A 24838-nucleotide genomic window follows, 5' to 3' on the forward strand; every position below is an offset into this window, starting at 1 on the left:
TTTAATTCATAAATGACAAAAAATTTAATCTTTTTTTCTGGTCAATTTAATTAGTTGTTAATTCAATAAAGAGACATTATCTAAAAAATAAATTAAAATAAATCTAACCTGGTTTCTTATCCCATTGAGAATTTTTTTATAAAAAGAAAATACTGAAGTTCTTTACTTTTAATTAGATATAATTATCAGTAATGCATGGATATGTCGAAATTTTTGAATATGTATGTCAGAAAGTATATTAATGCGTAATTTGATTAATTTTTGATTAAGATGTGATTTTAAGCTGAGAGCTTCAATTTCGTTTCAGTATAACTTCTTGCCACTCTAATTAACAAATCAGATTGTGTTTACTTTTGTCAATCAAATGAAAATTTTCTATGCATTTTCATGAAACATCAAGGTAGCATATTTTAATTATTCAAACATATTTTTTATATTTGTTTGAGAAAGAAACTGAATCTTAAAAAAATTTAATATGTTTATTCTTTTTTTACATTATTACTTTACTGTTTAATAGTAAAGCATAATATATATATATATATATATATATATATATATATATATATATATATATATATATATATATATATATATATATATATATATATATATATATATATATATATATATATATATATATATATATATATATATATATATTATATATATATATATATATATATATATATATATATATATATATATATATATATATATATATATATATATATATATATATATATATATATATATATATATAAAATCTTATTTTTCAATTATTTCTAGTGCTTTTTACTATCAGCTGAGATAGACACTTGTCACTACTACAATCAAGCTATTTAATAAAATAAAAAAAGCGTTATTCTAGTTTACTATAAAATTGGAAAGCAATTAACATTTTCCTCAAGAGCGAAATCAAGCAATAGAGTATGAGTATTAAATGAAATTTCAGAATATGTAAATATGTAAAATTCATTGCCGCTTTGAGTAACAAATAAGTTAAACTTTTTAATCGATTTATTGCTTTTAAAATTTCTTGAGAATTGTTTTCCCCCTTCTCTAACTTAAACAGTGGCATCTTAAATATTTAAAAATTAATATTTACCTACAACTCTAAAAAAAGAAATTTATATTCTTTTTTTTCGCTTAATCATCAGCTAAAGTTTTAATAATTTGTGTATATAAGTTATTAAGTAATGATATATTTTAAGCAAATTATTTAACTTTAAAACACTCAACCTTGGTGATTGGTCACGCTTTTTATTTAGCCTTGTTTGGAATTTACTTAAACGGAATGATTCATAACTCTCTTAATGATTTCAGAAAGGTATGCTAAAAAATATATGACAAATACTACAGAAATAAACCTAGTACTAAATACAATAACTGTACGGTCTTTTTTTCAGTGCTTATACCTCATCGGTGAATTAATCTTATTGAACAAAATTTCAATTGTATTATATCTATTTAGTTTGTATGTTTTGTCTGTAGAATGCACGTTCTTTCTCTCGTGTACCCTTGAATAGGACGGGTTGAGATAAGAATAAACAATATCTATTTAGTTCCGTTACATTAAAGTAAAAGCGGGTCATAAACGAATAAAACAGAAAGCAATCACGTCAATATATATATATATATATTTTCTTTGGGTCAAAGGTTAGCATGTAGAAAGCCTGCACTGTAAGAAAAACTGATCTAAAGTTTATTAAAATAATCCTGAGAATTTCGATTTCTCTATTTGCCTAGTTAGCTAAAAATGAACGATCAAACGAATTGAACGTATGTATGTCATGATGTTTCATTGCGATGGCCATTGTGCAAAAGGTCCCAAACTCACCCCGAACTTGAGTGTGCAAGTATGGGGGTTGTAGAATCCTACTAAGAACCCGGATCTTGGCCAACGAACATCTTTTCCACACATTTTTCCCTCCACATCATCTTTGAGATTATGCATTTTTGCTCGTAAACGAGTACATTCTGTTTCAGGTTTTCATAATTCGATTATTATTTATTTCGAAGTATTGGCACTATTTTTAACAGTGTCTAAGGTCTAATGAAACTGAATACTTCGTAAATTCAAGACGAGCTTCATACGTGCTGTAATCATTACAAATGCTTGATAACAGGTCCAATGCAACTAGGCTGTAAAGAAAAACTGCTGAAATATGTCTCCGAATATGAAGTTGAACAACCCCAAAAAATTGTGGAAAGAAATTACCAACAGAATCGAGTTTCTATCTCTAATTTAAAGTGTTAAACACCTAAAGTCAAAAATTATTACAACAATTTCACGCGCAATAACAACATACTTGAATTATTATCGCTTCTAACGACACCAATGCTGTCAAGCTTTGGATATCGACAGAAAATTGCGTATAATCCAGATGAGTTGGCATAAGTTTATTATTGTCTTTTACGCAACTATTCAATGTCTACAGATACAACAGCTCATCGTTAAAATGTGCATATAGTTTTTAAGTTGTAAAAACCGTTATAATGCCTATCCGAATACAGTGCTGAAAAACTCTTTAAGTTATTTGAATAATTCCTTTATTTCTAGTTAATACTACTGAATCAAGCGTTTTTACGCACTTCAAATTGTTTAGTTAAATCTTATCAACAATAATTGATAAAGATTTCGCTCCGTTTGGGAAAATGTCGTATTTTTCACCGCTCTAAACATTTGTAGAATAATTATTGTATATCCAAAATAATTAACTAAGACCTAGCGTTAGATGATGATAGGGATTATCTTAAAAGCAAAACAACCATTTTGGACCATTATTATAGATATAAAGGCATCTTTAAGATATTAACATTACGGCAAACAAGAGGGAGGTTAATTTACATGAAGTGTGCTGGTGTCTTCTATCTGATTTAATAGTCAATACCAAATAAGTTTCAATCCTCTTTATTGATTGAGAATTGATATTGATTGTGGTCACTTATTTTCCAAGTGATTTTAATCTTCTTGTCAGGTTTGACAAACTACTCATGAAAAGTGTTATAAAATTCACATGTTTTAGTTGTATAACAAAAATTTTTATGTTCTTAATAAATGTGTCAACTGTGTTAAAATAATTTTATATAATTTAACTATTATAATTGTATATAATTCATATTAATATTCTGTCTTCTCTGTGTGTATGTTTGATTAACAAACTAATTTCATTTTAAGAAAGATTGTATATATACACCCTTAAATTATGATTTTTGCTTTATTGTTATTGCATCACAAAAGTAATTTTACTGATTTTTCTGTACGTGTATAATGTCTTACTGTAATTATAAATTTTAGCGTTACTGAATAACAAGCATGGTGGTGGCTCCTTTGGGCCAAATAAGGTAAAATAACTTTCTTAGTGTTTAACCATATCAGGAATTATCCTTGGCTTTGATGTAGTGGAACACTTAATGAAACACCACTAAAATGTAATGTAACTTTTTTTTCATTTTTTTGTTCAAATACACGAACATTTTCTTTATAGTGAAGTGTAAAAGAACATTCTTGGTGTAGATATTAATGTTATGCATGGAGCTACGCTACACTACTAGAGTGTAAAATAGTTGCCACCACTTTTGGAAATAATATACACTAAAGCTTTTTGCTGTGTTGGGAGAAAAACATTACACATCCATATTAAAATGTATCAGAAATATATTTTTTTATCAGTAAATATTTTTATCTGATACACTCAGACGTAATTAATAGATAAGTTTATTGTTATAAAATGAGTTTTTCAAAATTTGTTATTGGATTTTTTATACATTAAATCTTTCTTCAGTGAAACATGTTGTGTATAAATTATTTAAATCGTCTCAGTGAACTTATTTTTAAATTAACCCTTTTTCAAGAAGAATTAAGGAAATTTGAACCTCACTACTAATTAATTCAAGCCTAAGTTTTAATAACATACTTTTTTTTAATATTTGCATTTAAATAAAAATTACGACATTAAAGAATATAAAAGTTTTAAGGCTGTGTTTATGTTTAACAGTATTTAAATTAAGGATATGCATTTGAAAATTAAGGAAAAATAATAATTTTTTTTTAGCATAAGTTCTTTTAAAACACAGTTTAGAAGAAAACATACTATTATATTTTAATGTTTTAAGTATTGTAGTTTACATAGAATTTTAGAATTAAAAAGGAAATAAATCTTAGTAGAGATTTACCGTATTACCAGTAATCTACATTGTTCAAAGAAACAACTACAAATCTACATTTCGATTTACTGCATTTTGGAACAATAATATGCCGCTGAAAATTCTCCATATATTTTAAAAATATTCAAAAATTTAAACATTTCTAAGACATACAGTGCAAGAAATTTTCTTTTACGAAAAATAAACAAGGGACATTATTTTAAAAATTCGCAAACATTCGTAAATTTATTAAAACTGACTAGAGAGCAAACGTATTTTTTTCTGTTGTTTTATTAATGTTTTATTAAGAGGAAGATAATATTTTTTACGTAAAATCCACAATTTTGTTTATCATTTATGAACTCGAATGAAACTGAAGAGGAAAGTATGTGGGGGAAAAAAATAAAGCAGTGCATGCAAACAAATAGTTCTTCCTCTTAAACTACTAAGAAGGAATGCATAAAAATATTCAGAAAACAAACAACCAACAGTTTCACATCAAACATTCACTTCCATTGTTTTATAAAAATATCTGGAAAGCAATTTAAAAATACTTCTTGTTTAGTAAATAAGCACTTGGAGAATAAGTTTAAAAAAACAATAACGTATAATTAGGATTTTGTTGTTCGAAACAGGCAAACTAATTAAATAACTAAATCATACAATTTTGCGTTATTTTTTGCCTTTTGTCTAAATTGTTTTTCCCTAAAAATTCAAATCCTTTGATAATAAATTGAAAGTATTGTATTGCAATACATGCTGAATTTATTATTTTATTTTACAAACACCCGAATGTAATCTATTGCAGTCGGAGGATATCAACTAGATATTTTTAGGTAGTATTGTGTATAATTTTCCTTAATAGGATTAAACTTTTGAATGAAGCGTTTATATAGTTTTGTGCTGCTCTTTTTCTATAAACAACAAATAATTTTCATTATTTTTCATAGTTAGAAGATTAAAATAAGAAATGATATTTTTTGTTTAATACTTCAGAAATCAAATTTTTAAATTCCTATTTTAATTTTTTTTTAATAAAGAAAATAAGAAATAATTTTTTTAATAAATAAGAAATGATATTTTTTGTTTAATACTTTAGAAATCAAATTTTTAAATTCATGTATTAATTTTTTTTAAATTTAATTACAAGGTAAAGAATAGGCTCCGTACTTATAGCTGAAAGCTTCATGCTCAAAATTATTATTAAAAATATATAAAAATTAACGAAAGGTAATATATTGCTAATTATGACTTCAAAATAAATATTTTTATAATAGAAGCTACTTATTTTAGAAATAAAAATTCCACTGATACGTTTTATCTTAAATTATATGAAGAATTGAAATTCAGTAAGAATTCCATAGTTAAATATAAATAAAAAATTTATAATTAGGAATTGAATAATTTTTAGATACATCTACTACCACAGGCTTCATAGTGTACTAAAGACAAAATGAGAACAACATTTTTACAGTAAACATATTACAATTTCCCCGACTACATTCAAAGGAGCAAACTACTTATTAGATAAAAATTTGTAATCTACTGAAAAAAGATATTATCTAAGGTGTATCTTCTGAAGTAAAGGCAAATTTTATTTCAAAAGTTTTAAAAATTTCACTGCTTTTAATTTCAGAGTTTGGTTACAATAGAAAGTTTTAACAGTTTCTAGTGTAATTATATTAAAGATGAATTAAACAACTCGGAATATTTTGAGATCAATATATAGAGAAACATTTTTATATAATTTTATAATTGCAATAAGAATTTAGTATAATTGCAGCAAAGAAATAATAACTATTATAAAGCATTTTATTTTGAATTTAATTAATTTTAAGAATTTATTTTGCAAAAAAATCTAATTTTTTTAATTTAACATTCTGCAGTACTTTACCGCTTATTAAAACGTTTTTAAAAAACGGTCGAAAAATGGGCAAAATCTGCACGTTAAAATAACGAATTTTTAGTCCGTATTTTTAACGAAATATTTAAAGGGAAAATTGATAACGTTAAAATAACGACATTTTAACGTATACGTTTTAACGAATGAAGAAATGGTGAAAATCATCACGTGAAATTGACGTAATTTTAACGTAACTCCAAAACCTTATAACGAACGAACGTATTTTTAACGTTTATTTGCCCTTTCATGCTGCATGGGTTCAATTGTAGTTTCTGTTATTTAAAAGAAAATACCTTAATTTTCAGGAAGAATAGTATCATCATAAAAAAGTTACATATATTTGTAGAAGTTATGCAGCACATGCCTTGAAATAAAAGTTCTTAACAAATAATTTTTTTTTTTACATTTTCCCCAAAGTGACCTAATGATCAAATTTATTTTCTTTTGACAGGGAAAAGAATTGATTGCGTGTAATAAGCATTGATTGTGTTTATTACATATAGTCTCAGAAAAGTCTAGAGGATAACATTTTGCAATATTTCGTAAAAACTGTGGACCTATTCGAACTGAAATAATTCCCCCTGCTGAAAATTTGCATTTTTTTTTCAAGTTAATGCCTAATCGAACTTTCATACGCACTTTAATTGGTGTAGTTAAATCTAAACTCCAATAAATGACAAACCCTACACCAAATTCAAATGCTTTTACCCCATTCATGAACTAATTTAGCCGTCTTAGCTTTACTTTTTAAGAAGTCACACAATCGCTATTTTTTTACAGTAGAGAAGGTAAAAGTTTAATTTAATTTCTTATAATTCTGAAAATCCCAACGAAGTAAATTGGCATACTAATGTATGTAAGGTTTTATCTAATGGATAAAGATAATTATGTTTTTATCAGAAGATGCACGTAAATGTGCCAAATGAACTAGATAAATTTTTTATATTTAATTTCCATTCACTTCGGTTTTGCTAAAATTTGTTCAAATTCGTATAAATATTATTTTAGTTTAGTATGTTTGATTAGCAAACTAATTCATTTTCAGAAATATGAAATCCTAAATTATTGATTATTGTGTCGTAAAAATAATTTGTTTGACTCTTATTAGTATCATTTCTTACTGTAATTATAGACTTTTGTGTTACTGAATAATAAAAATATTGGCGGCTGCTTTATACCAAGTATTGTAGTGAAGCAACTGGATCCGTAAGTTATGTGTGGCGTTTCACTATATCCATTTGGTGTAAAATGGTCGCCACCGTATTAAGTTTTAATACGCACTAAATTGTTTCACAGATTATGCCAGAGATTTTCTCACTGAAACTGAGCTTTCAAGAGTATCCAATGGCCTAATCATATCCCAGTTGACTAAACATATCCCAGGGCAGAACTTAAGAAACTTACTAAACCCGATGGCGCTATTAGCGTCCCAAAAAATGATTCCACACCTCGAAAATGAGACAAAGTATGTGTTGAAAAATTGCTTTAAAAAAAGGCAAAACTTAATTTGTATTTAAATTAGTATGCTAATTGCATGCTAGTGTATAATTCGAATACATTTACCTTCCAGTGGAGAAATTTGGGTAGTTTTCACAAAATAAGCAATTAGCTTCTGAAGCACTTGAACACAAATGGCTTGTTGACAGTCTTCAAGTGCTTCATTCTTTTACACTTTTGTCTTATTCCTAAACAATCCTGTTGTCTTATTAAAGAATAAAAAGTTACAAAAAAGACTTACATTTTTGAGCGAAAAAAATCTTTATAAAAATTTTGGGGTGAAAACATCAAAATTCTGCAAATAATACGAAATCTATCACCCCAGCGAAGAGTTAAAATATCGTAAGATCTTTTTCACGAATAAATAATTCAACTATGCAATTATTATTTTGCAGATGATTAGAAAAATCTATAAAAACGTTAAAAAAAAAATTTGAGTGTCAATTTTTTACATATTTGGGGACATTTTAAGGTCCTTGCAGGGGTCCGAATCCGGATTAATTTCTGAAGAAAATATTTTAAGGAACATTTGATGCTAAGACTTTTCTCTTTAAGGGAGATTTAGATTTTAAAAAAAATGAAAAATTGCGACAAAATATTGGATATCAGTAATTTTCCCATTATATTGGATAATTATTTGCATATTAGCTATATTTTTCTGCATTTTAAATTAAGATTTATATATAAAATACACTTCATGAACTTTAACTAAATGTTGGGACAATTACAATGATCAAATGAATTTAAGATAGTAATTCGAGTTAATATTCTTCCTTATATTTCAACAGAGTAGAGATGGCTATGATACTTCATAATTCTGCTTTTAAGATAAATTTGTTAATCAGAAAAAAATACAATTAATAAAAAATTTAATTAGAAAAACGATCAAGTTAACAATTTTTTTGATTATTATTACCCGGCGGTCATAGTGCATACTCAAAGCATTTTTTACCGATATATATACTAAAATTAAATAGGTATAGTGGAAAGTTTAAAATTTATTTTTATATACCTAAACCTTAATTTTTCTTTAAGTTGAAATTCATTGCATTTTATTCACTGCACATAAAATCTGATTATGAAAGCTATTCTTGCTTGTATTGTTTGCTTTTTGGCTTTCTTATGAAAAAAAATTTACCTTATGAGGAAAAGGCACATCATATGTATGGTCGGGTCTGTGTGTTCCACTGGGTCTTTGTAAGCTATTCGTTTGTCCAGATGATGATTCACTATCAGCGGAATACATTGATATTCGAGTTGTGGCATATGGAGATGGATAATACAGTGTTTCTCTTGGAGTTTCATAGACTTTTTTACCCACTGATGCCATCGATATATTATCACCTTTCTGCTCTGGTCTGTGCTCTGTGAGAGAAAAGAAATATATTTCTTATCAAAAACTAAGTAATTACCACGTTTATATTAACTTGACTTCGTGTATGTCTGTTCGGGTGGAATTTTGTAATCGATTTTAAGCTAACTTCCCGACTAGCTACAGACCTCAAATTTGGCACATTAGTTCAGAATTGGATGACAATGCATGAAAATGAGGAGAAAGAAGACACACAAAGAAAAATAAAATTAAAATTTAAGAAAAATTTGTATTTTTGCTATTGTCTTTTGTTGTCAATTCGATTATTTCAAATTTGTGTCACACGTCAGCTGAAATGTTTTGTGTACAATGAATGAAAAATTTGAGATTTTGGAAGTGAGTACAAAAAAAATCAAAATAAAAAAATAATATTTTTAAAAATCACGTTTTTGTAGTGGAGAATAATAATTAAAAAATGAAAATTTGAAGAACGAAAAACGTGGAGCTCATGAAATACATAACAGTACATATACACATAAATGTACACATTTTCTTACTCATACACATGCATAGCCACATACACATATACATCCATATACACATGCATATACACATGCATATATACACAAGCATATTCCAAATACACATTCACATTCAGATACAATTACAATTACAGATATACACACACATATTCTCATGAGCATACAGATTCTCATACACACACTAATATAACATTACTGTTATGTGTTTCATGCTTCCCACATTTTTCGTTTTTCAAATTTTTATTTTTTAATTATTGTTCTCCACTACAAAAACGTAGTTTTTAAAAATATTATTTTTGATTTTGATTTTTATTATAAATTGTATAAATTGTTATTATAAATTATAAATGCTGTAAATTAATTTCATCCGTTTTGATATTTTTATTTCTTTTAAAATTTCGTTAAGTTAAAATCACTAGAAAAAGTTTTTCTTTGAATAAGCTAATAAAAGCATTCCTAGAAAAGTTCGTTGTAGGCCAGGGGGTCAAGGAGGATAAGGCTCCATAATATCGTGACCAACTGTACGATTGTGGTGATGTGGTCAGCAGTGTACAAGAGCTGCGCTTACTTCCTAGACATGCTGGAACTCATCGAATTGAATCTGAGTGGTCTTCCAGCCACCAATTATTATCTCAGTGCCTCCCCTCTGAGTCATCACGGTTCTGTATGGTTTGTTATAAAATTGAAAATTACATGCGTGTCTCCATTCTCATATGGTTTTGCTTCTTAATGATAGTTATTATTTTCCTATATCATTGTTATGCATGTTATTTTAGTAACATTGTACTATGCATGCTTTTATTTTCAAACTGTATTGCATCATAACGAATATTATACTTTTATTATTTTAATGCATATTATTTGATTTTCTTTCTATATTATGTTTTTTTATTATGCATGTTATTATTTCTATAATCTATACTACAAGTTTCGATATAATTTTAATAAGAATGTTTTTTGTTTTTATGTATGTATGGCTTTATTTCAATTTATCATTGTAGCATTATAGTAGTCCTTTTATGCAAGTAGTAATGATATTATGCAAGCAATTATATATTTATCCTTATTAAATTTTAAAATGACCCTTTTTATTTATCGTTATAAATTTTATTGTTATTATTCCTCATATTGCCTATGATAGATTATATTACTATCTTTCAGCAATTAATAAGTTAGTTTAAATTTATTGATTAATTTAATTTTATACAATGTATTCTTAAATATTAATTTCTTAGATACTATTGTATCTTTAAAACAGACATCTGTATACACAAATATTACATTATTGGGATATTATTTGCAAAAACTACTATATGCTTTTAGTAATAATGATGATAAAAATACTAAATCACATCTCTCTCTCTCTTTCTCTCCTTGTATACCAAACAATGTTTAATTCTGGATATTTAATCTTTTTAATTAATGACTTAGCAAATAAATAACTAAACTTTTTATAAGCTATATATTACATTACATCATCCTTCTTACAATGCATTTTTTTTAAGTTCTGTAGTTTTTTTAACTTATTTTTTAGTATTGTTTAGTAATAACTCAATTAATAATATTTGGCTTAAAGGTTTTATCATCTAAAAACCACATTAATAATGCCAATGTTAGGAGGATGACAGGGTTGTGAGTTAGATAATTTTGAAATTTAAAAACACTGAAGGTTCAAAGAAGTATAAAAAACTGAGTAGCGTGCACTAAACGAATATGGATTTTAGATGCATTTATATGCTATAAACTAATTAATATAATATGAAAAATAATGATGAAATAGAGCACCAACGCTAGATAATTATTTATAACAATAATAATATGCAAATACTAATGAAAAATACTAACCAATAAAGGAAAAAAAATCAAAAACACTAAAAGTGTGGGCAACATAGTTTTAAAAAAGTATTTGAAAAATGTCTTTCAATACGGAAATATTATGTAAAGAAACAAGTTTAAATTTACAAATGTTCATTATATAGGCAACTGGTATTTGTTTATTGGTTTTAGAAGATTTTTTAAGAATTTTAGATATTACAAATGGGGCAATTATATTGACCCGTATAGATAAAATAATAAAATAGAGATTTAACAATTGAACTTTAAGGGTATTTAAACTGTGAAGAAATTTAATTTAAATAAATAAATTAAACAAAATTGTTGCAAATTATTATTGTTAGATAATAACCGCGAGTAGTGCATTATTAAAGATTAGGTTCCAAAACCATTTACTCTACATCAATATAAAATAGCTCACAGGATATTCATAGGTTTGCATATTTAATTCTTAAACTAACTTTAAACTCACACTATTATTTCTTAAACTTTAAAATTTATATTTTAAAAAGTAAAATACTGATATGTTTCCATTACACCATATCTCAAATCCTCTCATTAACGGTAGCTAAACTTTAGCTAAACCTAAGGTTTAAACTTTCTACGTTGAATATCAAAACGTCAAAGCTTTCATTTTAAACAAAGAATATTTTTAGAATTTCCATGTCTGTAAACTAACCACTTTTACTTTCTGATCGGCTCATAATATTTTAACATACATATATCTATCTCAACAAATATTCAAATTCAAAAGATACTTGTTAATGTTTGAAATGTGCATTTAAAGAATTTTAAACATTTTTTTGACATTTTATTTATGTTTTAACGTCAAGTAAGTCGTATTTAAATCACATACTTGGAAATATTTTGCTTAACTTTTTTATTAGTAATAGTTAGAATTGGTATAGGTATTTATAGTTAGTTATACTTTATAACTATGAAGTTATAGCTATTTTCTTTTGAATAGCATTTACTGTAAAGAAATTCCGGATCACAATTACGGTAAAAAGTACCGACATTCAGAAGTACCGACATCTACTTATTATTATCTACTTATTTATCATAAAATCCATTTTTACCGGAACATGTTACAGAACTAATATCTAACATACCAGAGTTTTTATAGTAATAATTACTGAAAAATCATTGAATTATTCAAATTAAATAAGCATTGCTAAAAGATTACGGTGTAATATTTTACGATAAAAATGGATTTTATGAATAATGCACCCGAAGTGCCGGTACTTTATACCATAATTTGATACTAAATCTTTTACAGTGTTGTTCAGAAATAGAATTTCTCTCTGTCTTGAATAATTTTAAAAAAATACATAAACATAATAATTTGTATAAATTTTAATGACATAGCCTTTCGTATTGTAAGAAATAAATATGCGTTTTTCCTTAAACGCATTATAAACAAACAAAACTCGCTGTTTTATGTATTGAACGGCCAATGCTGCAACCACAAATATTTCGCATCGTTCAAATATGCAAAAATATTTTCTATACAAACTTCAGCTATAATATATTTCTACAGTTTCCATTTCAAACTTTTCATACAAATTCATGTCTTGTTGTTTAGCAAATTTTATTTTGTAAATGTTTTCGAAACTAATATTTAACTCCTCAACTCTAGTTAAACTTCAACCAACTCGCAACCTTACAAGCAACAATTCTTTTCAATTGCAATATTTGCATAACATTAAGGTCAAGATAAATATTCATCCTCAACACGCAACCACTAGAAACACAAATTTACAAGCATATATATGTTTCACAAACAGCTAAAACAGCATAAAATTTAATATTTATACAAAGCCTCTAAAGCAAATGGATTATATGACCAAAATGCGTTTCGTTTTTCTTTCGTTTTTATGGTTTGTGTTGCATGTTTTCTCTAATGCATATTCCTATGCAAATGAAGATACCGTTTTCACGCGAACGATGAATTTCTTTATGTTTTTTTGGTCTTTTTGCTCTAACATAATCCATATATAAAACAGAAGGAAAAATGTTAAATGCAATCTGCGTAAGAGGTTATTTTTTTTTATATATATTTATATTTCCCACTTGAGACAGCAGTTTCGTGCAAGTGTTTTCATTTTATTTATTTTTTGAACAAAATTCTTGTGAATGTAAAGTTAAGAAAATGAATATCTCATATTTAAAACTGGTTCTCGAGTGCAATATGAAACACATGATGTTTGTTTGTTTCTAACCACAAACATTTCGAATCAATTTAAAATTTTATGTTTGGAGGTTTTCCGGCAAATGGTTTCTTTTGGAAAAGATTTAATGAGAGTGTGAGTTAGAATAAGTTCTTATATAATTAATATTTAGTAAATTTTTAAGGAGAATGCAAGCTTAAAAAACATTTAAGCAGAAAATGCATAAGTTAAAATATTTAAAGTAACAAACTCGAATAGCGCTTGCAAAAGCTGTTTGTTTTAATAAAGATTTTTAAATTTTCTACTTCTGGGAAAAGCATTTTATTCTTTTTTCTCCACTAAGCAAAAACATACTTTGAACTTATGTTTTTCTATTGTCTTTAAAAAGTATTTTTGGAGCATTGAACTGCCTAAATATTTGCTTTCACATGAATTAATCAAATGCTTTTTCCCCAATGGATATTAAATATTATCATTTTCTTGTTACTGACAGAGAATAATAAAGCTTCGAAAATAATGCATACTCTTATTATGTGCACAATTTGTTTTGATGATATTACGAGGTCATGACATGAATTTAACTCTAAAGCAAGTAAAACGAAAATCGTAAATTCATCGTGAAATAAATTTTTTGGCGAAAGTATTGACGAATGATTTTTTTCAACAGAAAAAAAAATATATCCTTTAATCGCGGAAAAATATTTAAAATTTAAGAAGTTCAAAAAAATGTTTTGGACAAATCCTGTCGTTTTTATTCGATTACAGTATAATTTCCGATAGATACGTCAACTAACCAATTAGAATTATAAGAAATCTAGTCAATGTAAACATAAGTAAAAGAGTAAATAGGAGAAATTACGTAAGCATGAGACAAACTACCGTAAAATACAGATTAATAAGCTCATTACTGGATATCACGAGACGAAATTCTTTCTTACAGTTTGTGTCAGTAAAATGGAGTAATTGTTAGCAAGGTGCATATAATCATCTAACTATTTTTGCAGAAAATATATTTTCTCGTGACAGTAGCATATTAACGTGACAACATAATGTTGCTACAGATCTATCCTTACATTACTGCTCCAGTCTAAGATGTAATCAAACATTAACCCAAACCTATTCCTATTTCTTATCCATTAATTACTCATTTACTCCTTCCCAACTGCAAATTGACTCTTGATTTGAATTTGCATTTTATAAAATAAATCTATTTATAGTAAAATAGTATTTTGATTTGAAGATTTTTAAGGAGGGAAATCAATCGCAATTATTTTTAAGATTTGCTTTTGGTTAAGAATTCTGAAAATAGGCCATACTTTTGATATTTTGCTGATTTACTGGCTTATGATTTGAAGTCCTGATTATGATTATGATAGTCTAACTCTGATTACGATTGTCTAACTCTGATTATGATTGTCTAACATAGTTAATTCAGATCTACGTGTCTACGATTGTGCCTTGCTCAAGAGTTTGTTTTAATTAGAGATGAATAAACAGCCCTTAAAACTTGATTTGTTATCAGAATGCAGAAAATACAGCTATCTCTTGCTCTCATTTACATCTCAAATAACAGCGTATTACATCAAAACAAAGACTTTGAAGCTTCAGACGGTTCAAAACTCGCTAGAGACTCGCTAACTCACAAATCAAAACACTAGTGTAGTCACAAGCAGAATAAAACTCTCTCTACGATACTCATTTATATACGTTTGACGAAGAAACCCTGGAATTCTCGACATGATTCAAGACGATTGCCGCATAACCCCGTTGGTCCTATCACTTTAAAACTCGAAGTTTCCAAAACTGTCATTTTATCGCCTAAATGGTTGCCAAGTACGCTAAAATGTCGCCAAACCAAGTCTTCTATAAGACGCTTTTTTTTTCTTTTTTTTTAATGCCTGCCTGTGTTAACATCCGTCAATTCAGGCATCTACAGGGCGATTGTTGACCTCTCTTACAGGGGCACCATATTAGGTAGGCCAATGTCGTTCCCACAGTAAGGGCAGATAGTACAGACGGAAAGAACATTCATGCCTTGCCCGGGATTCGAACTAAGTACCAGTATCTTTCTGATGCAAGGACAGCTCCCTGCCCCCTAGACAGACCGGTCGGTTCTATAAGACGTACATTAGGCGTTCTTTTCTCCCTACATTAAGTTAGAATTACGCGACATTCTTGTAAATTTTCTAATTAAACTACTTATTTAGAGTTCGTCTGAGATATTTAGCCTCAAAAGAAAAGAATATTCACCAAATTATACATGTATTCATAAATTCTTAATATTATGTATAAAACTAATACAACAACAAATCTAAATTCTAGCATGAAAAATGCGCAAGAAAATATTTCATAGCATAACAAAAATCTAAATTTTTTTCTTATGTATCTCTCACATAGAAGCTCTGCTAGAAGTTCAAGTTAAGCTGAATAATAATAAGATTTCGCTTAACGTTTGTCTTCTGTTAATCGAACACCTTAGCGATATTGAGATTAGAGGGGAAATTTTTGCGCAAGTTCTGTGAAGTTCAAATAGTGTGCTAAGGGGACAGATACGTTTTTAAAATCCTGCTTATCATAACTAGCTACTGTTGTATATTGATCGTCGCACAGTATGCTTCAAAATTATGATTATTTTAAAACTTAAACTAAAGTTTAAATCTTTGTTATTCAAAATAGCGTCAAACTGGGGAAAGTTACCATAGAGAAAGCAAGCAATTTTGCATGCAATGCAGCTTTGCACGGATCTCTACAATTTGCCTGTCCACCTGTTAAAATTTTACCAACTTGTAAGTTCAAATTACAGTTATATTTCACACGTTATATAAAGTATGCTCGCTGTATTAATATGAATTAAGTGTGACTTCAAAAGCAATTGTATATAGCAAATATCCCATTAATTGCAAATATTCCTTTTATTGATATTCTGATTTATTTTCTTCAAATTTTGTATGAAGATTATTGAACAAAAAGGCTTAATTATTATTAAAAATATATTATTAAAAAATGCTTAATGTATATTAATTATAAAAATTATAAAATTTACTCTTAATGTATACATGCATTTCTTGAGATTGTTAAAGATTAATTATATAGTTTTATTTAATAAAACATGTTTATTTACCTTAGAAATTTACTGTGGTCCCGGTATTTTGTATTTAAAACAAAACGAAAATTTTCCTTCAAAAATGCAATTGACATTTAACCTGATCTAATTTATTAGATAATTCATGATTTATTCTTCTACTTTCTAGATTTATATCTACTAGATTTATTCTACTTTCACGGGATTGTCACCAAGAATATTTTTAAAATATCTTCGAAATCTGCCACGATAACATAAAAACACTACTCTAGCAAATTTGTTTTTCAGGTAGCTATTTTTTTTATGCTTATAATATTTTTCTAAAAAATATGCAAACTGTGAACATAGATATTTTTATTTTAATTTTATTTCTTATGCAGAGTTTAATTATTTCCATACAAAAACTCTATAAAAAACGTTTTTTATCACATTTTTATCATTATATTTAATTTTTCTTTCAAAATTACATAGAAGAGAATTATGGACCAAATATAGACCTTAGGAAAATATAAACAACTTTCGATTAGCATTTATTTATTTAGTTATTTTATTTTTCGGGTTTTGATTTAAATTAGAATTTATAATTTTTTTGTAGTGTCAATGAAATATCATTTTGAATTAGTATTTTTTTTTATACTTACTGCAGGTTTGAAACAAGATTGACTTGTCCTTTATCACTTGATTCAAATAGCTATTTAAATTACGATTTCTTTAAATCAAAATACTTTTTTCATATAAAATTATAAATTCAAGTCAAAAATATTTTTTATTGGGAAAATTCAGATTTATATTCTTAAAGTTGTAATTTTTGAGAAATCCGATTTTATTCATATTGAAAGTTTCACCCAGAAAATAATAAGTGAGGCAAAGGCATGTAAATTATTATTTTAACTAAAAAGTACAAGATGAAATTTAACTAAAAAGTACAAGAAAAAAAGCTAAATGTGGATTAAATTAAAGGAAAACAAAGTATTATTTTTCATTAGTTGAATTTTTATCCATTTTAAAAATAATTTGCCTATTTGTAAACAAATATTTTTAAATCTTAATAAATATGCATTTGATGTATATAAATGATAAAAGAAAAAACTTCTTCTGGTAAGAATAATTTTAATTTAGAATAATTGCTTTACATATGTTTCCTAATTTAAATTACTTTATTCTTCATTTAATATCTAAATCACAAATTTTCTAATAGCAAGACTTTGAGCTATTTTCGTTCGAAATATTAAGTACCATATATAGTTTCTAAATAGCATTAAACATTATTAATAAATTTCATTATAATTTTAATTGGTATACGTAAAAAATCGAACAAAAATCTGATATAAATTTAAAAGAAATAAGATTTTTTTAAAACATTTACATTTTCTTCGAGTAAATAAGTTTAAAAAAATCTGCTGAACACCTAAAGATATTTGATACATATTTTTTTTTCAGATTTTCTAAATTTTTTTTTCTGCTGAAATTCTCAAGTTATTTGGAACTATTTTTTTTTCAGATTTCTTTAATGAATTTTTTAGATGAGTTGTAATAATAATAATAACATTAAAGAGTGGTTGAAGTAACTTTTCTTTACTTTTTGAAATAATATCATATTAAAGCTACGAATAAATTTGTACCTCATAAAACAAAACGCCATAAAATAAATTTTTCCATTTTCAAGATATAAAAACGTAAAATGTACTTTCTTTTCACTTTTTTTACCAGTAAATAAGTAAGTAATACTGAAATTCTAATATGAACGAGAAGTTTAATATAAACTTTTCCATTTTTATAAGGTATAAAATACATAAAAGGTACTTTCTTTTGCAGGAATTTCATCGTTCGGATTTGGCAATAATCTAAAATAGTAGTTGAAAAAGGGCAGACAATCGTTTCTTGTCACAACGTAAAAAATAGAACTCACGCCTTGTGGATATTAGGAAGTGCGTGACTTTCTTTAACAATGAACATATTAAAATGAGATGGAACATCCACGAAATTATTCATACATTCTTTTCTCCATATATGACAGCCGACTAAAAATGTCAACGACTTGTTTCAACTTGAAATGTATCACTTTTTCCTTTTTAAGATAGTATTAGGGAAGAAAAGCATAATAATGGTGGAGCGTGTTATAGAAAGGTTTGGAGCATTCAATATCACGATTTAAAGAAAAGCTTAATACTTATGCGAAAGCACGGTGCAAGACTTTAAATCTGTTTTTTTCTCCAATAGTAATTTCGAAAAAGTGGGAAATTTTGTTTTCAAAAAATATGAAATGTTTTAGGCATTAAACTAAAATTTTAGCAATAATCTTGAAAAGTACAAATAAATAAAAAGAAACGCATCGACAAAAGCAATGTAATGAATTCTGCAATAAACAAATTGTTTCAAAACAGGGGAGAATGTAGCTTCCAAAGAGCGTATAAAAGCTAAAAAAAACTTTTCATTTTATGCTTCAAAAACGTTTAAAAACAATGAATTTATTTCATTCCCCATTAAAATGTAACGTTAAGAAAATATATGAAATATTAAACTGAGCAAAGGCAAGACAAAAGTAACATCTCCTCAATTAATGCTAATCAAATTCTACATTTCGTTTGCTAACCAAAATTAAGATTGTTGAACTAGCTGGAAAATATAACTAACACTGTTAATCCTAGAATTGAAATGGGTTGATTTGGCTTTAGAACACTAACTAACAACGAAAACTAAAGAATTCATTTTACACTCTAGGATTATCCTATGGTTTATTTATTTATTTTTTGATAAAAATAATCTGGCCGCACCTGTCCTCAACATACGTTTGCAAAAACAAAATTTGCAATAAAAATGTAACATTTTAAATAAATAATTAAATATGCAAGTTTTAATTCATTTAAATTATGTCAGTTTATTATAAATTACGATATGTTTCCTACATTCCGAAGTATAATAAATTGTAATTAATTATAAATAAATATTATCATTATAAATTTTAAAACTTACTTTGAAAAGTGCATATATTATGGTGTTTTAAAGTAGTGTAAGATGCATTTAAAGCAAACTCTGATGATTAAGGTCATAACGCATAGTTGCAAGATTTGTGAAACAGATTTATAGAATATTATATCGACTTAACTTTAAATAAGCTCTTATTTATTAAGCACTTATTAGGTTATAAAGTTGCACTTGTCTTATTGTCCCTGACAATCGTTATAATGTGTCTTTTCAAAACTTTTCTGACAAGAAAATAGCTAGGTTTAAAAAAATATAATAATAATTCTTTCAGCAAGTTCACGTGACAGAGCATGCGTTTAACCTCACAAAGATTCTGGATTTAGTCCAATTATTTTTCGATAGTTGGCGCTGCATGTTTCTTTTAACCTTCCTGTGATTACGAAACGTGATTACAACTGGTGATAAAAAAAATCTAACGTAATTTTTTTTTTCATTAAATGATTTTATTCATTAAATGATTTTATTCATTAAATGATATTTTCGACTATTTTTCATCTATTTATAGGTTTACTATTTGTAGTGCTATCGGTGGAAAACTTTTAATTAAGCAGAAACTTGGGGAAGAAACATTTATGTATTATTACATGAATTTCTTTGCAAGATTTTTTTAAACCATAACCGTTTTCTATTTAAAAAAAATTTGCAAATCGTCAATTTAACTTAAGACATTCTGAAAAATTAAGATATTTAGACTTTATGCATTACAAATTGGTGTTATATCATAGCTTTTAAAGAATTTCTTTTTAAATATTATTAACCATAAAAATAGTTTCTATATGCTCATTTCTTACCTTGATTCTGTGATGGGGTGGCATAATCAGGGTTTCTGTTTTTCTTCAAACAAACGATTAGTATAACAAGTGTAATGACCAACAAAACAACTATGGCACAGACAATTGGTACAAGGACTGACAGATTTCTGTAGAAAGTTGGACCTTCTTCTCTCTCCGCTAATACTGGTGTTATTGTGCCTAAAACAATAAGTTAAATAAATTAAATTAATTAAATTAAATTATTTCCATGCTCTGAAAACATATGCTTCGCCAAATGCTATGATGTAAAAATTTTAATTTCCTATTTACAAAAGTTGGGGATGTTATTTTGCTTATCATCTGAAATTACCATAATTAAGAATCTGAAATTATCGTTATTTGCTTATATCCTGAATTTACCGCTATTACGTTCAGCAATGTATTTTTGTATTTCTGTTCTTTTATAATATATTTTAAACTGGGGCATAAAAACATTTAAAATTTCGAAACAAAAACTTCTCTGAGCCAGAAACTCTAAAACATTCAGAATAAAAAATAAAATACTGGTGGAATTTCTGAAAACATTGAGCACTAAATACAGTGTTTCAGACGCTGTGGGGATTAGAAGAGCAGGGTTTGTCGACTTTTGTTTCAAAATTGGCTTAGATTGAATATAGTAAGTTAGTATATAGCAATATAGTAACATAAGAAAGAGGAGCATCTAAACGGTAAGAGAAAAATAAATTTTTGAAAGACAAAATTGTTTCTTAATTGCATGGCTGAATTACGTTTCTTTTGTAAATTATTTCTATTTATAGTTCTATTTACAAATTATTTTTAATGCAACAATTATACTTTTTAAAATGAAAGAAATAAGCCAAACTTATTTGAAAATTCATAATTTGCTTTTAATTCCATGCTACTATACAAGCATATTTTTTTATGTAAAGGCAATTTGCAAAAAAAAAAAAAAATTAATGGAACATCTGGGATCAGGAGTTGTTGGCTAAATAGTTGTGTAAATATTAATACAGAAATTTTGCTTGAATATAAATATGGTGATATTTTCTGGAGAAAAAATTACCAGCGTATTTCATAGCGTATATAGAAAATTAAAAACCTCTATTTTGCTCATTGCATTTAAACTATCGATTATAATAGCGGAAAAATGATGCGAAATTTACAATTTATAATTTAAATAAAAATTTTAAGGATTATTACCGTATTTCATTGTGCATATAGAGAAATAAAAACTTCTATTTTGCTCATTGCATTTAAACTTTCGATTATAATAGAGGAAAAATGGTGCAAAATTTATAGTTTATAATTTAAATAAAAAGTTGTAAGAAGACTACACGAAAATGTAATCCATGTTCAGGCAGTAACTATTATTTTAAAATCGTAAATAACCGCACGGAGAAAAACTCTTAGTTACAATTACCGTAGTGTATATTAATGGCATTTTTGTAAGCAAAAACTATAATTCGGGTTATTGATGCCAAACTAAACGGTATTTAAACCATTCACTTTGAAATTTTCTGTTTATATGGTTACGGTTGAGCAGAAATTCCAGATTTCAAATTTATAGTCCTTATTGACATACATGCAGTAAAATACAAAACTGAAAAGTAAATTTTACTGAATAAGTAGTTTTTATGTCATGGCCTAATGTATCAAGGAGCAACTACCAAATTTTACCACATTTACCAAATTTTATTATAGATTACAAAACCATGTTTTGTCTTTAATATTACCAAAGTCATTACTAAATTACTTCGAAAAAATTTACCGTGCTTGTTGGTGTTCGCATAGACCAAGAAACGTGCAATATTTTACCATATTCAAATAGTTTTGACTGTAATTTTTTTAGTGCGGAATAAACAAAGAGCTTAAAGTTTTAGACATGAATTATAGAAAATATATGGAATAATTTTTTTTGAAAAATAGTTCTTGCAGTTCGAACACTGATAAAAATTCATTAAATATCTTAAATATTGCGAAGATGATCTTTTAATAAATGAATAAAATAAATTCCTACGGAATCCACTATATATTTTTGCTAAATACTTTATTCATGATCTGTTCCTGTAGTAATCCATTACTGTAACTAGATATTTACTGTTTTCTTTAAATGAAGTAAGAAAATATTGTGACTGTTTCAAAAATTTCAATTCAGTATCAAATTTTGAATAGAAATGAGGCACATTCCATTTCTAATTATATCATTAACTTTACTATCATAATTAGTACAATTTAAATTAGCTATTATTCAAATCGTTCCTTAACTCATGTTTTTTTCTTCAAAAATAATAATTTAAAAATAATATTTACTATTTCTTTTTAAAATTTATTTAGTCAGTATCAGAGCTAATTATTTCCTGTAGTATCTCTATTCTTATAAGCTAAATATCAAAAAAAATTTCACGGGCTCCAGCCTGAGCGTGAATTATTTGTCAATTATCACCTCATTCACCCTTGCTCATTTATTGTTACTCAATGTTACATTAAATTAAAATTGATTATATTTTTAGCTGTAATGAAAAGCAATGTACATGGGTAATGGAGTTAACTATATAAATGAGTAATTTAAAGCTCTGATATATCAGGAAAGTCGCTTATGAGAAATAGCTATCTAGATATAAATGAAAAGGAACAAGATAAGACGTTTACTATGTACATAATAAAAAGGCCGTAATTTTCCAGTTCTTAGTTTAGTTAATTTTAAATAATTAACACGAAGAAAAAGAGTGTAATAAGCGTTTTTAATTTCTTACCATTAGACTAATGGTAAGAGATTATTCTATTTCTAAATACATGTGAATTTAACAAATTTATGTGTATTTAAATTAGTTTATATGTCATCGTGAATGTTAGGAATGGAGTCATGGTCATTTAGTTGATTTGGTAAATACCTGAAAGATTTCTTAAAGATGTGAATTTAACAAATTTATGTATATTTAAATTAGTTTATATGTCATTGTGAGTGTTAGGAATGGAGTCATGATCTTTTAGTTGATTTGGGAAATACCTGAACGGTTTGCTAAAGATGTGAATTTAACAAATTTATGTATATTTAAATCAGTTTATAAGTCATCGTGAGTGTTAGGAATGGAGTCATGGTCACTTAGTTGATTTGGTAAGTACCTGAAAGATTTCTTAAAGATTATAAAATTTTGTACAAAGCAGCACTGAGAGTATATGGTGAATAAAAAGATGCATATTTTTTTCTAATTACAACTTTGACAACAGGGCAAGATAAAATGTCTACAATCACTGCTATAAGTAAATAACAATTGTCTTAGACAGATATCTCAGATTGCTACTAACGTGACAGTATGAATATTTACATTCACGTTTTTTTAACAGTAATATTATTGATAAATAAAAAAGTAGAAATTTGAACGAGTATCTTGAGACCAAACTGTGGGTTAATAATGTGGTTAATAATAATAATGTGGTTAATAATAATAAATGTGGGTTAATAATAATGAGGATAGTAAAACTAAAGCTTACGAAAATATAACCAATATTAAAAGGATTTGAAAACAAAATAAATTTCAATATATTTTTGCATTTTCACTTGTTGCACGATGGGATTTTCTTTGAAACTAAAACTTCAGTTAGATTTTACTAAAAAGAAATATTCACCTAATTAACTTAAAATAAAGAAACAAACTCGATTTGAAGTAAGTAAACCTGTGGAAATAATATAGCTTCTAAAATGATATAAAAGTAATTTTTTGTTGTTCAATCCGAGTGGTGGTTTTAACCTTTATCTATTACGGCTTGGGCCAACGTTTGAATACCGATGATAAGCTGGATATCTGTCCAGGCTGCATTTTCACTCCTCGGGGCTTGATGGTCCGAAATTCATTCTATTGTTATGTCAACGGTGGTTTCACAGTCGGAAAAATTTTCTCTCGACCCTAAAGTATTAAGCCCTAAGAATTAATTGCTATGTTAAGAATTAACTGAGCTTGGTTCTACTGAAAGAAAATTTATCAGGTGTAACTACACGGTAAAAAAGTTTTGATAAAATTGCGATAAAAAGCACAGACATTCAGGGTGCCGGTACTTTTTACCATAAAATCCATTTTTAACGGAACATGTTACGGAAAAAAATCTGGCATGGAACATGCTACGGAACAAATAATAATTACCGTAAAATTATTGAATCACGCTAATTAAAAAAATATTACTGTAAAATTATTGTACAATATTTTACGGTAAAAATGGATTTTACGGTAAGATAGATTTTACGGATAATGGAACCAATATGTCGGTACTTAATACAGTAATTTGATCCTTGATTTTCTTCCAGTGTGCTACAAACCATTTTACGAAAAACGGTTTCATAATCATTAGATGACCCAGTAGGAATTCCTGAAGCTAATACTTAAGTAGCCCGTATTACTTTAGCTATTCGTGCTTGTTCATTGGTATTGTAGAACAGAGTTGGATTATCAACACTGGGAAGTAGTTTAAACGAATTTAATTTATAAGAATAATTTTATTGGTGTATTTTACTGAATGAAAGTTAAATTTGCTAAAACTTTTGTAAATTGAGAAAGAAACATGATTGAAAGTTTCAGACTGCCCACTAAGACATTAATAT

General features: G+C 26.8%; 1 protein-coding gene across 1 annotated transcript in view; it reads right to left on the reverse strand.

The window, feature by feature from the left end:
- LOC122271584 (cell adhesion molecule Dscam1) overlaps nt 1-24838 on the reverse strand; it is a 445844-nt gene that overhangs the window by 39732 nt on the left and 381274 nt on the right. The window contains exons 21-22 of the mRNA XM_071184629.2: nt 20263-20442; nt 8685-8911 (exon numbers count right to left, since the gene is read on the reverse strand). Of these exons, the coding sequence (XP_071040730.2) occupies nt 8685-8911; nt 20263-20442 (407 nt within the window). The remainder of the gene's footprint in view (nt 1-8684; nt 8912-20262; nt 20443-24838) is intronic.

The sequence above is a fragment of the Parasteatoda tepidariorum genome, chromosome 10 (genome assembly GCF_982258835.1).
Source record: "Parasteatoda tepidariorum strain Cologne lab strain chromosome 10, Ptep-v5.0, whole genome shotgun sequence".
NCBI lineage: Eukaryota > Metazoa > Arthropoda > Arachnida > Araneae > Theridiidae > Parasteatoda > Parasteatoda tepidariorum.